Source organism: Chelmon rostratus, chromosome 16, assembly GCF_017976325.1.
Source record: "Chelmon rostratus isolate fCheRos1 chromosome 16, fCheRos1.pri, whole genome shotgun sequence".
NCBI lineage: Eukaryota > Metazoa > Chordata > Actinopteri > Chaetodontiformes > Chaetodontidae > Chelmon > Chelmon rostratus.
The window spans coordinates 24,424,781-24,440,509 of NC_055673.1; the positions used below are offsets into that span (position 1 = coordinate 24,424,781).

At 42.2% G+C, this 15,729-nt stretch overlaps 1 protein-coding gene across 1 annotated transcript in view; it reads right to left on the bottom strand.

Moving 5' to 3' along the window:
• Nucleotides 1-15,729, bottom strand: part of gabbr1b (gamma-aminobutyric acid (GABA) B receptor, 1b) — an 80,407-nt gene that overhangs the window by 16,156 nt on the left and 48,522 nt on the right. The window contains exons 10-12 of the mRNA XM_041955275.1: nucleotides 7,527-7,677; nucleotides 3,315-3,447; nucleotides 498-614 (exon numbers count right to left, since the gene is read on the bottom strand). Of these exons, the coding sequence (XP_041811209.1) occupies nucleotides 498-614; nucleotides 3,315-3,447; nucleotides 7,527-7,677 (401 nt within the window). The remainder of the gene's footprint in view (nucleotides 1-497; nucleotides 615-3,314; nucleotides 3,448-7,526; nucleotides 7,678-15,729) is intronic.

A 15,729-nucleotide genomic window follows, 5' to 3' on the forward strand; every position in this document is an offset into this window, starting at 1 on the left:
GAATACATAATCACTGCTGTGAAGTTGAAGAGGGAAGTTAAAGCTAAATGCTTCAGATTCAAATATTGGAATATACAGTATGTTCTATGTATGTGTAGCATGAAGGGGCTACAATGTCCATTTCATTGTGCAACCTTGTGTTGCAAAATGATAATACATGAACCATGATACCTTGATACCTCAGTGCTAAAAAACAAAAGAAAGGGTATTGTTTTTATTTAGTTTGAATTAAAACATTTTTTTAAAAGACTTATTTTTGTTTTAGTTTCACTTTTAGTTTATGATAATAGCCCTCGTCCACACTCTATACTGACTGGTGTGTGCTGGGCTTGAACCAGCCACCCTCCGGATCCCTGGCCCAGTGGACTGAGCTTGCGATTGAAGGGGATGATTAAATACAGCCTAACCACCCATGGCTTTGCAGAAAAGCTTGCAGTGGACTTAATTATATATTCCGGGAACATATATCCACAGCTTCATATCCCTGTCACATTTACCTTTCTCTTATCTTTCTTCTCATCCTTCTTGGTGAAGACGGTGTGGACCCACCAGATCTTGGTGAACATGCTGCCATATGCAAGACTGAATCCAAGTCCGAGCAGCCACAGGCGAAACTAGCAGAGAAGAAAAGAAATGAAAGGTTGCATAATTAAATTGATTAATATATCAAAGAGATTTATAAAATCAGCCCTTCAGACATTCTCTATCATTAAGCCCTGACTGAGTAATAGAGTTTCATGAATGACCTTAAAATGAAAATGACCTTCTCTGAAGATTTCTTACATCTTCTATAATACAGCGGTGATACTGTATGTCTGCCTTTACAGTGGCAGAAATAAGAGATAAGAGGTAAGATATAACAATACCATTTATTGATCCCACACCAAGAAAATTAAGAAAAGGAAATACAGACAGTCATAATAGCAACAATAAAAAAGAGATGTGGAAAAAGAACAAATAGACAATAAAAAGGGATACAAAATAAAACTTTATACTATATACTGTATATATGTACATTATATACAAAAAGAGCATATTAGCAATAATGTTTGAATTGCATGTGAAAAATATGGATAATAAAATACATTGTTTTGTACTTTGTACTTGTATCTAAAATATGTAGCAGAAACAGATTAACTGGATATTAGCAAATGTTAAATGGAAAAAACACAGCAGTATAAAACAGAAGGTTTGTGATGTTGTTATGTGAAACAACAAGCACAGTGTTAAATGATGTTAGAGTTGAACAGTCTGAAAGCTGCAGGAAAGAAGGACCTGCAGCTCAAGGCTTCTGAAGTCCTGTGCAGACCAGATGTGTGGGACAGTTAAACACATCTTCAAACTGAGCCTGAAGCTGAGGAGAGTGCATACAGCTGTGTAAAATGTCCTGCATGGTGCTAGTGTCAAACACTTTGCACCCCAAGGCCCTCAACAGATACAGGCCAATGCACTGCCTTCACACCTGATGAAAACCCTGGAGAGGCTTGTCCATCTTTTTCCCCTGGTGAGACCATCTATGGACCCACTACAGTTTGCCTATCAACCTGGCTTTGGGGTAGATGATGCTGTCATCTAGCTCCTACATAGATCGCTTTCTCACATGGAAAAGGCTGGGATCACTGTGAGAATCATGTTCTTGGATATCTCCAGTGCCTTCAATACCATACAGCACATGCTTCTGAGGGACAAACTGAGCACACAGGGGTAGACCACCACCTCATAGCATAGATCATGGACTACCTCGCCAACCTACCACAATATATGAGGATACAGGTTTGTGAGTCTGACATGGTTGTCTGCAGCATGGGGGCTCCACGGGGAGCATTCCTGGTTCCCTTCCTGTTCACCCTCTACACCACTGACCCCATGCAAAATCATCTACCACCTACAAAAGTTTCCTGACAACTCTGCAATTGTCAACATCATCACAGATGGCGACGATAGGGAACACAAGGTCCTGACCCACGGATTTGTGGTTTTGACCAGTGGAACCACCTCCAGATCAATGCAGGGAAAACCAAAAAGCTGGTGGTAGACTTTCTCAGGAGCAAACACTCTACTCCTACAGTGCATATGCACTAGATAAGAAAGGTAAGAGTAGACTGTATCTGCCGAGGAGACTCAGGTCTTTTGGAGTGCAGGGGGCATTGCGGAGGACCTCTATCTTCTGTGGAGTGGTCTGCAGTGGCATCTCAACATCTTACAGGAAGAGACTTAACAGATTGGTTAAGAAGGCACGCGAAGTATGAAGGAGATCGCAGGTCCTTCCTTGTGGTGCCATCAGACTGGGCAATATCACTTTTTCCTATGTGCAATACTGGCTGTTTTACACAATACTCACTGTTTTTTTTTTAATCATATCTTGCTTTTTTACTGATGCTTCTTACTACTACACACCCTCCTTTGCTGCCGTAACACTGTAAATTTCCCTGGTGTGGGATTAATAAAGGTTAATCTTTTCTTGTCTCATATTATACAATACCAGCAGTAACAGACGTGGAAGCTGGTATTCCTGATTTACAGGCATTTTATGGTCAAAAGAGAAATGTCTAATTGAAATAAGTCAAATTTGGCGTTTGACATACAATAGGGATTTAGGGCAAATGCATGAATGGAAACCCCACATTTCGCATGGTTCTTGACATCTGAATCAACTGCCACATCTCTGATTTACACAGTGATTCATAAAGGTGTGGTACTGTCACTGGTGGCTGTTTGTCCCAGGTGAAGAAACAACTGATGAATCAGAATTTTGTAGCCAAGATAAAGAATAGGGACATCATCTTCCTAGATAGGTAGTTAGCGTCATTGCTACATCCATGAAAAAGTACAAACAGAAAAATGACCTATACATGAACTATTTCAGCTGCACACCAGAGATATCTATGAGATTTGCTGATCACATTCATGCCCTGCAGAGGATGATTTCTCTACAATACAAAACCTTGTAGACATCATAATCCTGTCTCTTTGCACTGATGTCCAGTAGTTTCATCCTCAGGAGAAACATTGTTAGACCCAGTGAAAACTCAGAATATCAGCAGGCTGTTGTTTGTTTATTCTTGTTTTCTTTGAAGGAGTCCAAATGTGAAAAATACACCTACCAACACTTCTAAGGCTCACTAATTAACACTCTGTTGTAAAAACAACCATTTGTGGTTGAGGGTGAGTTACATGCTGTTACCTCAGGCTACCTCAATAAAATCAGGTCAGATATACAACTACATCAATCTTTATAACAACCAAAAAAACTTCTGGTGAAGACCATGTGATATGCTGTATATATATTGTTTGGAGCAACTTTCAAGTTGTACCTGGCAGACAACAGGGAACTGCTTCCTGTGGACATGAAGGCCATCGATGCCCAGAGGGAAGACAGCAGCCAGAGCCATCATGCAGCCCACTGCTGTCATGTTGTTGAGGTAGGGCTGAGAGTTCTGAATGTACCTGGACCAAAAGCAGAAATAGATACATTCATGGAGACAACCATAAGCATGTACATAATTATAAACACACACAAACACAACTAGCTGGTTGGTACAGTACACAGCCAAGGATGCTATCAGTCCCAGCAGGTTCACTCACTTTCACTCTCATTGGGGTTTTTCTTACATCCACTGTGAACATTGACAGTGGCTGGAGCTCTGGAAGCAGAGCGGACTTGACAGCCCACTCTTTGTTGAGGAGATCAAAGCATATAGACATGTTCACTGACATAGAGTACCTACTTCAGAAGGTTTCAGGTAGGTTCAGTAACTCTGGCTGCCTGAAAGAAAGGTAAAACTCTTTCATGCAGGAGATAGAAAACTAGACAATTCCGGCGCCGCCGAAATTTTGACAGTGGCAGGAGGGGGCTGCTGGTCTTATTAACTGAATCAATAAACATGAATGAATTTAATTGAAATGAACCATCTCTATTATCATCCAAAGTTTCCTTTTACCAAGAGAGCTAACGGCGCTAGCGCTAATGGCATTAACGCTAATGGCACTAACGCTAATGGCGCTAACAGAACTAACGGAGCTAATGCTAACGGAGCTAACAGAGCTAACAGAGGTAACGGTGCTAACAGAGCTAATGGTGCTAACATTTCTAATAGAGCTAACAGAGCTAACAGCGTTGTGCCTGTCTATGTATATGAGGCTGTCTGTGTGTATTTAACTGTATTTGTGTGACTTTGTCTGTGTGTATGTATCTGTTGTTGTGTGTGACTGTGTATGTGTGTGTCTTCATCTGTTTGTGTGTGTGTGTCTGCTTGAACTACAAATTTATCAAATTGTCCCAAGCATTTTGAACAAGCAGCCCAACCAGTTCCTACATGGAGATGTGTCTGGTATATTTGTGTCTGAATGTGTGTGTGTGTGTGTGTAACTTCTGCCCCACCTGCTGATAATTACCTCTCTATCTGTCCCACTTTTTACCTGTTCCTGAACAGCTACTTTTTTGCTGTCGGTTTCTTCCGAACAACTTGTGATTGTGACAAAACCGTAGCTGCTATCAAAAAAATGATTACACTGTGAGATGCGGACAAGTCTGGGCCAGATGTGCGTGTGTTTTATGTACGCTCGAGCCACTAATAAAATATAAAAACAGGACTGAAAATTTTTGAATTTTTTTCCTCAAAGCAAAAGAGTCATTCAACTACCTCATTAACTGAAAATTCATATGTCTCATCACTTGCACTTTGACTGACTCTTCAACTGTTTTTACTGGTTACATGTTAATTGACACTTCATGTGATTTAGTCAACTGATAAAACACCTTCACTGGCATATTGAGTCCTGTCAGTGCATACATACCAGCTGACACTGAACTTATTACAGTGGACATCTAACACTTCAACTTCAACTGAAATTTCAACTGCTTTAATCACTTACCCTTCAACTGCTATCAGTGGCTACGGATCAACTTGCTTACATTTCTTACTCTACTGGCATTTCAATGGCTACCAGTGCTCACTCTTCGACTGATGGTGACTGCTTTCAGAGCTTTCTCTGACACCACAACATTTTACCTTTGCAGCTGACCATTTTTGAGAGTTTACCTTGTCTATATGCTAATGAGGATATTTGGTCCTTCTCAGTGTAGAAATGTATGAACACAAAAATACACATGCACACCCACACATACTTACCAAATAGACAAAAAAAATGCTTTAAAGTATTCAAGATTGAGGTCACAGTGAAAAAAATGAATTGCACAGGCCTGTTGCGACACACTTACACTCACACTATCATGCACAGAGGGATATTTGTGTCTGTCAAAGGTTCTGTCTCCCATTGCACATACAGCTCTACAAAGCTCCTCACTGTCATTCTCCTGCTGTCAGAGTTACACTGCCACCCGGTGCAGAATATTAGCTGTCTGTCAGGAATATAAACTGCAGTAAGTCTATATTCAACTGTCTGCCTCATACATGCCTTTTTAGGAGTCACTATCAACATTCAGACTGAGCTCTGTGAATATTACATAGATTCCGCCAAAATGCACTCATCTAAACGTGTAGTTTTGTTCATGGCACAGCATAGGTCCTGAAAAAAATTGAAACAAAGGGACAACCTATGTTTGCAGATTGAAGCCTCTAGTTCAGATTTCAGAAAAAGCAGGAATGCTGTATAAAACATAAATAAAAGGGCATATGATAATCCTTTCTTACATATACTCAACTGAAAACAGCACAGAGACAATATTTTTAATGTTTGACCTCATCAACTTCACTGATTTTTGTAAATATCTGCTTATTCTGAATTTGATGCCACACATTTCAAACAAGTTGGGACAGGAGCAACAAAAGACTGGGAAAGTTGTGGAACGCTCCAAAACACCTGTTTGGATCATTCCACAGGTAAACAGGTTGATTGGTAACAGGAGATAGTATCATGATTGGGTATGAAAGGGGCATCCTCAAAAGGCTCAGTCGCTCACAAGCATGGATGGAGCGAGATTCACCACTTTCTCAAACGCATCATTGTATAAATGATGTTACCACATGGACTTGGGAGCACAACTGGTTTTGTGTGTATCAAGTGCTATATCACATGCATTCTACACCATTCAATTGTCATCTAAGTACAATTTCAAAAGTACTCTTAACTTGCATTTTTGAAATTGCTCTCAACTTGCTAACTTGCTCTCACCATGACCATTGACAACTCAGTGGTGTCCCCGGCTCAGACTGCTAGGAACCTGGGTGTGACACTAGATGACCAGTTGTCCTTAACTCTCAACATTGCTGCCATAGCGAGCTCCAGTGGATTCATTCTCCACAACATCAGAAAGATGTCCTTTCCTCACCCAGAAGGCAAAGGGGTCATCATATCACCTAGACTGCTGCAAGTCCTCCAGGACTGGTGTACCTGCGTGTGCCATCCGACCTCTGAAGCTAATCCAAAATGTGACAAGCAGGCTGATCTTCAATCTATCAAAGTGCTTCTACACTGCACCACACTACATGGCTACTGGTGGCTGCTCAAACCTGATTCAAGACACTGCTTCTTGCCTACCATGCTGTCAATGACTCACCAAACACCTCAGCCAATCCACGACATTCTGCTACTGCATCCCTCACTATGAGGGTACGAGGGGCACCTGTTCAGACTTCACCTTGGTCCATTAAATAAAAAATGTAATCTTGTACACTTATGAGGTAAAGTTGCTCTTACTGTTCTAAATGTAGCAATTCAGCATATTTGATGAAGCACTTGCACTTGTTGTAAGCGATTAAAGCGGCAGCTAAATGAATGTAACATACTAGTAATTAAATGAGAGCTTCAGCTTAACGTTGTGTCATTTCATGTTTGTGCATGTCCAGTAGTGCTAAATGATGAAATTTGATTTGATAGACACTAATTAAGGCTTCAATGCAAAATATGTTTCAAAATCCATCAATGATGCAGCCAATCTTCCTTAGTATTGCAAATGTAAGTGTGGTGTACTTTGTTTCTTTCCATAAATGTCCTGCCATGTCTGAATAAAGCTGTGAGGAACAGTCACATAAAAGCCAATATCTAAATGTCAAGAAGTCAACCAATTTTCATATTCCATATCTGAAAAGGGCTAAAGTAAAATATTCTGTCTCTTTTAGCTGCAATTTTATGGTTTGGCGTTCAAAATGTCACCAAATTTGAAAGAATATATCTAGTTCCAAGATATATATCTAGATGTTACTATGGTATATATACCACTATGGTCACCAGCTACTCTAATTGTGTCAGTCTGTTGTTTGGTATTGGGACAGTAGTGTATGGGTTTTTAGAGCCTTTTCACTGAAAATAGTTGTCTGCTGCTGCTGGAAGCGAGGCTGATCAGAGCAGAGTTTGTGGACCACAAAAACAAAACATGAGCTGAAAGATGCTAAAACACTCTTTGGACCTGTGGGGAGCTACAATTCTCTGTAGCTTTTGTCACACAAGCCAACCTCTTTCACATAATACATAGTGACTTCAGCCATATATATATAAATATATATTAGTGAAACTGTAAAGAAACTTGATCTCGATCGACGTCTTGTAAAGGTGAGCTTTTGTACCTGACATTGCTGTTGTAGATGTTAAAGGTGAGGCAGACAATGCCCAGCAGGATCCCCAACCCAGCAAAGACAGACACAGACACAAAGAGCTTCTGGGACAGGTAGCGAAACTCCTCGATGACCACAGTCTGGTCTGCGGGGGGTCCTGCGCCTAGTAAAACACAGAGGAGATGATGAAAAGGATGAAGAGATGGTAGGGAACAGAAGAGACGAATGAAATAGATCAAGGAAAACTCGTGAATTTGTAGAGCAGAAAAATTAATTGCATCCCCAGTGTTTGCTCTGACCACCGGTCTAACTGTCAGTGCAGTGTCTAGCTATGCCTCAGTCCCCACGTCCCATTGATGTTTGTAGTAAATCACACACTGTCGCTTAATGTGTGGCTCCATTACCAAGGCCCATTTAATGTTCAGGTCACAACCAACACTCACGGGTACACAGACACATCTCAGGACAGAGAAATAAAAGCTGAGGCTTTTCACTTCTTGGCTCATTTCATTCATTGACCTCTAGTTTGCATTATTCATGAGGCATTTTTCCAGTTTTTCAAAGCTGCATTGATCTGTTCAATGTGATGAACAGGGCTTGAGAAATGCACACTGATATGTTTGCTGTTATGTATAATTTGAAATAACCATCTGTGATACAAATCTATAGATTGTTTCACCTGAAGGAATTTCCTCAAAGACTTATCTATAACTTGCTGATGTCAAAGCAACTGTATGAAAGGCTCAAGCCAACTATTTTTACACATGAAGAAGATAATGAAGCATTTCATGGAGGCTGAAGCTGGGACCTGATCGACAATGAGCTGTGATGAGACCTCATCAATTTGCAATTAAAATGTACTAAAAATAACAGAAATCTCCTAAAAGAGATCTGAGCTATCCTAAAGACAATCAAAATCTCAGTGTGGGGAGGTCTCTGAAAAATGACAAATTATGAGAATGGACATCGTGTACCCACTCCTGTCACTCACTGCGAGCAATAAGTGAAAACCTAACTGCTCCACTCGACCACACACCTCTGTGAGCCCGTCCTCAGCTGAACCTTATTGTTTGACGGTTGTGTGAAGCGACAGGCTTACATTTCTCACTAATCTGATAATAATGTTATAATAATAACCAAATAATACTTTATCTATGTAATTGTTAAGTTGGGGGTTAGGGTTACTTTAGAGGCAGCTGTGCCCACTTCCTCATGACACGTGCACTGACAGCTGCTTTCCCATTAAAACTGCCCGCAAGCAGGTCACTCCTCCTCCCAAGCTATCATGGCAAACGTGTTGCACTGAATTTCCTGAACTTTATCTGGCTGTTTTTCTGAGTGTTGAGTAATGGGAAATGTTAATTCTGAAGCAGTATGAGTTAACAGTTTTAGTCAAGCATAGCAGGTACACTCAACGGCAACAACTGATTCTTAAACTAAGGCAACTCGCTGACAAATCAATATCACTCCTACAAAAGCTGTCTGGTTATGTTGGCTAAGAACCAAATGATCCAATCCATTGAACAATTTTGCTTAAAATACTATAATAATCAACAGAATGTTGATTTATATTTCCAAATTTTCTCCCATATACCTCCAGTAACCATGTACACGTATGCAACATGTCTCAAGATGGCTGCTGTACTCAACTGACACCTCAGATGACCAATTAAGATCTTCCATTTGAGTTCTACAGTCAACTACTGCCAATGACAGTCCACGCTGAAAAGAAGGGACTCGTCTTCTTCATTTGTGTTAACATTGTATGACTGATTGTGGAGATGACTGGGGCATCGTACAGCCAATGAATTTCTGAAAATGAGGATATGTTGTTTCAGTGGGTAATTTACAACCAAATGAGGGTATTCAGTGTAAATGGGTATATAACACAGGGCTACATTAAGTATATGTATACAGTAAGTGGCCTCAATATAGAATATGAATATAGATGGCTCAAATATTGGTTGCTGAATATAAATATTACTATTGGCGTAAATATAATAATTTGCCTTTTTTTGGAGAATGCCTCAGCACCATTAGAAAAACAGATGTAAAATTCTGTAATGTTGTGGTTTGTGTTGTGTTTTCCAGCTAATAACGCCCAAATATAGGCATTTGCAGGCATCTATTTGCAAAAAATAAGAAACAAAAAAATACGACAGAAATGAAAACCTTCTACTTTAATACTCAATGCCAGGAGCACTTACAACGATTCTCACTGCTGGGTGTGAAATTTCAAACAAGACACTTTTTGCTTTGATAAAGGCCACATTACTGCTTGACACTGAATGTTAGCAAAGGGTGTAAATTGGATGATTATCCATATGTGGACCTTACTCAAAGGAATACTGGGCTAAAACTGAAAGCTTGAAGCCTACTCGCTGTCCCCTTAGTCCAATAATGATATCCCCTTATTACAAATGTGTTGGCTGACAAAACAGCATACTGGTGATTTTGTTATTCAAAGAGCATCACTTGTAGCCTTGACCACAGTATTAGAGGACAGGTTAGGGTTCACCAAAATATCTTATAGCAGGGTTGAGGTTAACAACTTAAGGCTACATTAGCCACTACTAGAAAAAAGCCACATCCGAATCTCTGACCGAAATGTGGGTACATCTTGGGTAATGAAGACAAGAGGTTTTGACACGGGAGAAGATCTAGTGGAATACAAAAAAAGATATCTCTGGTTCTATCACAGTGACTTTGATGCTTTTCTTGTTCAAATGTCCATTCTGAGCCTGACAGTGATATAGGAGTGCTGAAATGTGTAAAACTGCTGAATCAAATCATCTGTTAAATAACTCAAAGGGGCCATTGCAACCTTAGACATAAAAGAAGGTTCAGACTGACCAGTGGTAAAGATCAGAAGACCTTGGGGAATCTGAATTTCTTGAGATATGCTTGTTGGTTTTTACTAGTTTTGTGTTGCAAGAAGAAAATAAAACCTCGTTTTCATGGTAATTTTGTTATTATAGGTTTGATAGAGATGGAATAGGTCTGTTTCCTGGTACCAGAACTTGAACAAATCTATTCATTTAAGACTGACCAGAGAGTTTTTCTTTATTCATCAAGTGCAATGCTGAACTTGAGGAATATTCTTTTAAGAGTAACTAATGCAGCCACATTTGACACCCTTAAATCACCTCACAAACAACATTATCTGACAAAGACCTTGTGTCAATGATAACACTGCCATTGTGTGATAGGCCATGATGACATACAAAGTGAGTGTTCATTGAGAAGTTTGGCTTCTGTTGCACTTCACCATGTCTGCAACACAGCAGTTTGGCCTTCACATAGTGTGATACATCACAATAGGTATGATGTTTGCAAAAAGAGTTGTTACAGAGACCCATCCTTCAAGGGATATGTTGCTATGAAAAAAATGAAAACATTGGCACAAATGTAGTGCAGCCTATAGCATGCAGCTACAGGCTGAATATTTCACCACAAATACCTTGCTACTGTTATAAACTGGAGAAAGAACGAATGAGATTTAGCTTGCATTAACTTTAAATTCCATTTGAGCTCTGCATGGCATTGCTTGTGTGAGAAGAGGAATGTGTATGTGTGTCAGCGCTACATACTTAGAAGTGCTTTTAGAGCATCTCAAACTTAAGCAGTGACAGATGAGCCCCGGGCAATGCAGTGTAAGATCTGTGAGCCTGGGCATGATTGAATGAGATGTTAATAGTAGCCATGTTGCCATGGAGTCTTAAGGTCAGAATAGTAACAGAAGCTTCTTTTGCCTCAAAAATGTGTTTCTATGCAGGCTGCTGGTTCATATGCAGTTGAGGACCTTATGTATGACATTTCAGAGTCTGATGCAGTGGGTGACTTTGAGAATCTTACTTCAAAAGCTTGTTGTTTGTTATTCACACAGCAGCTATTTTTGATTCATGTCATATTCAGGGAACACAACACAAAAAACTGTGAGGCAGATGGAAGAAATGTGTATGTAGATTAATTTGTTGTGTTAAACTGTACAAAAAGCTTAATCAAAATCACTGGACCATTAAAACCATGTTTCTTTTGTTGTAAGTGTGTGAAAACTGCAGAGACCCTGTGAGAAGTCTGAGACATACATAGACAATACAGGTCTTTTCACACTTTGCACTCCTCAATGCACATGACCACATTATCAACATTGCTCTTGAGATGTTTGGGACTGGTTTTTGATGAATGCTAACTGTGGATAATGACAACATTTCAATGCTTGTTTGATATGATTAGCCTCCTTTTCTTTAGCCTCAGAAGTTGTAGATACTGTCTCAGATGTTGTAGGTATCCCCTGACTTCTAGTTATTGTTCTAGTGGATGATGAGCGTCCAAAATAAGATGCTAGTCATGGGAATACCTCCACTTTCCCTCTTTCCCCACCTTTATAGCACAGTCTAAAATTGGTGGTTGGTTCCTACTCATCTCCTCCTTAGTGAACTTCTTCACTAGTTGTTATCCACTGATATTTCCTGGCTCTTGAGTTTTACCCAGGTGTCATCCGCATACCTGAAACAGTAGTGTGGGGCATCACGGTAACTGTCCAGTGCCTTCTTCTCAATTACTTTAACATAATGTTGTCCACCATAGGAGATGCAGGTGATCCCATAGTACACCAATGTTGTGTTGAAACCTTGTACTTAAAACATGTGGGGTTAAAAAACAGTTCTATCAATGAGCTGTATTCTGTCACTCAGTGTATGGCCATGTCTCAATCTCTCTCAATCCCTCACAATCTCGACAACTAGCACTGTTGGCACACATTAACACAGTTAACAATGATGTCACATCATATGACACCATTGTCTCATCTGTTTGCCGCAAGAGTGAGTAACAGATTTTAACATGCATTAAATTCATCTCTGGGCACCACCCATACAGAAGGGAAAATGATGAGTGCCAATTAATTCAGTCTCAATCTGGACGAGACACATTTAAGCAGAGAAGGTAATACCCATACACTCCACCAAACTCCCGGCTAATCCAAAAATGGGTAAAGAGATGGAGAATGGGTGGAGCTGAGTGGAACTGTGGCAGTGCCAAATGAAACCTGGTTGCCGAAACCTCGCTGCTAGCTGTCACTCAAAGTTATAACTCAGTTATAACTCTCTCTGCCCCTCTCTCTCTCTTTCGCTCTCACCCAACCGGTCAAAGCAGATGGCCGCCCACCCAGAGCCTGGTTCTGCTCGAGGTTTCTGCCTCCTAAAAGGTAAAAGTTTTTCCTCACCACTGTCTCCAAGTGCTCGCTCATGAGGGAATTGTGTCATTCCCTCATCTGGCCGAACATGGACTCAGCAGACTCTAGTCACTTCAGGACGGCCTTAACCGCCTTAACCACTCAGGGCAGCCTCCTCCACCAACATGAGGAGCAGCTGCGTAGCATACAACAGGGGGTTAAGGATCTCTCAGATAGACAAGGGGAGTTGCAGAGAACCGCTATGGCACAGATAAACTTACTCACCGAGCAAGTCCACCATATAAACATTCATCTTGCCAACTCCGCATCGCCTACCGGCGAGCCCCCCGTCGAACCAGCCGCCATTCCCTCGGTCAGAGACCCCGCCACAGGAGCTCCACGCCTCGCCGCACCGGAAAAATTCTCCGGAGATTCCGGTGGTTGCAGATCATTCCTGGTACAATGTGATCTGCACTACAAGCATTATCCCGGTGCTTATTCCAATGAACAATCTCACATCTGACGGGAAGAGCGTCGGCATGGGCTTCGGCCGAATGGTCAAGAGACTCCCTGGTTTGTCAAGACACTAAGACTTTTTCCAAAATGTTATCCAATATCTTTGATCATGAATCTCCAGCTCACAAAGCCTCTCGAGCGCTGCTGCGACTGAGGCAGAGCGGACGGAGAGTTATTGACTATGCCATGGACTTTCGCAGGCTAGCAGTCGACAGCGGGTGGAACGGTCCCGCATTGAACGACGCTTTCGTCAACGGACTGTCAGAGCCTCTGAAGAACCAGCTGGCACCATTGGACCTGCCCCAGGACCTGGAAACCATCATCGCAATGGCCATCCGGATCGATTCCCGGCTGTGCGAGCGAGAACGGGACCGATGGAGGGAGAGCGCACGCCGAGGGGACAGCTGGAGACAGCCTCCGAGGAGCACGAATCGCCACCTCGATCTGCAGCCTGCACTCCTGCCGCCACAGCTCCACCTCCTGGAACGGAGGAGCCCATGCAACTTGGGGGCGGAAGAAAGGAGCCGGCGCCGCAGAGAAAATGCCTGTTTCTACTGTGGCGAGCAGGGACACCCGCTAGCGGATTGTCAGGTAAAAGAGCAGGCTCACTAGCTGAAAGGAGGGCGCTGGTGAGCCGAACAGCTGAACAGAATCCTCCTCAAATTCTTACCAAGGTAAAATTAAAACTCAATAATAAACTCTGAATTAAAGGCATTGATTGACTCTGGGGCAGACGAGAACTTTTTGGACTGGCAATTAGCCAGGGACTTTCAGGCTGCAGTAAAGAAACTGTCACCACCTATTAATGCCAGCGCCTTAAACAGCACTTTCTTATTTCAGGTGTCACACTGTACTGAACCATGTGAACTGACCATAGACAATGTCCATCAGGAAACTGTCAGTTTTCACCTGTTCAAGTCGGCACAACATTCCCTCATACTGGGCTTTCCATGGCTGCGCAAGCATAACCCACATATAGACTGGGAGACTGGGCAAATCCTGGGGTGGGGCAGGGGTTGTATGACGAACTATCCATGTTTATCTGTTCACAGCGTCAACACCCAGAGCGCAGCTGCAGCCTCGCTACCGAATGAGGAGAGAGAGCGATATCCTGACCTTGCCCAGGTTCCCTGGTGCTATTGGGATCTGAAAGAGGTGTTTAACAAAGACCAAGCAACATCTCTACCTCCACACAGATCCTCTGACTGCGCCATCGAACTGCTTGCGGGGGCATCTATTCCTAAGGGGCGACTCTACTCTCTCTCCCTTCCTGAGCGTAAAGCTATGGATGAGTATATTCAAGCCTCACTCATATCTGGCATCATCTGACCCTCATCCTCCTCTGCGGGGGCAGGGTTCTTTTTTGTGGGTAAAAAAGACGGGTCTCTCCGACCATGCATTGACTATAGCCCATTGAACGAAATTACTGTCAAGAATCGTTACCCTTTGCCTTTGATGTCATCTGCTTTTGAGCTTTTGCAACAGGCTCGGTGGTTCACAAAGCTGGATCTCCGCAACGCTTATTACTTGATCCGCATCAGAGAAGGAGATAAATGGAAAACGGGGTTCAACACCCCCAGTGGGCACTACGAGTACTTGGTGATGCCTTTTGGACTTACCAATGCTCCAGCCGTCTTCCAAGGCTACGTAAATGACGTGTTAAGAGAATATCTCAATGACTTTGTATTCGTGTATCTGGACGATATATTGATATTCTCCTCTGACCTTGAGTCTCATCAGCGTCATGTTCGCCAAATTCTCTCACGATTGCTCAAACACCTCCTGTACGTCAAAGCAGAGAAGTGTGAGTTTCACTCCAACCGAGTATCATTTTTGGGCTATATCATTAATGAGAACCAGATTCAGATGGACCCGGAAAAAGTAAGCGCTGTGGCTAATTGACCAATTCCAGCCAACAGAAAAAAGCTTCAGCAATTCTTGGGGTTGGTCTCCCACCAGCTTTACATCCAAAACAATGACATGTTCTCTAAAGGTAGGATTAGATGTGAAAGAAAGTTCAAAAGAAACTTTAGTTGTGTTGCTGCCCCACTCCATGCTCTCACGTCGACTAAAACAGTGTTTCAGTGGTCTCCAGGTGCAGATGCGGCATTCCAGCGCCTGAAGACAGCCTTCACCTCTGCTCCGGTTCTCACGGTACCCGATCCACAACGCCAATTTGTGGTGGAGGCAGACACTTCCAACGAGGCGGTGGGAGCAGTCTTGTCCCAAAGATCAGCCAAGGGCAATACGATCCACCCATGCGCCTACCTTTCACGTAAGTTGAACCCAGCAGAGAAGAATTATGATGTGGGCAATAGGGAGCTACTAGCAGTTAAAACCGCTCTGGAAGAGTGGCGGCACTGGCTGGAAGGAGCTGACCAGCCATTTCTAGTATGGACTGACCATAAGAATTTGGAATATTAACCCCTAACCCTAACCCTATTGCACTGCCTAAATTGCCTTCAGCCAAAGACACTGCCACAATTATTATTAAGGAAATCTTTCATATTCATGGCCTACCTA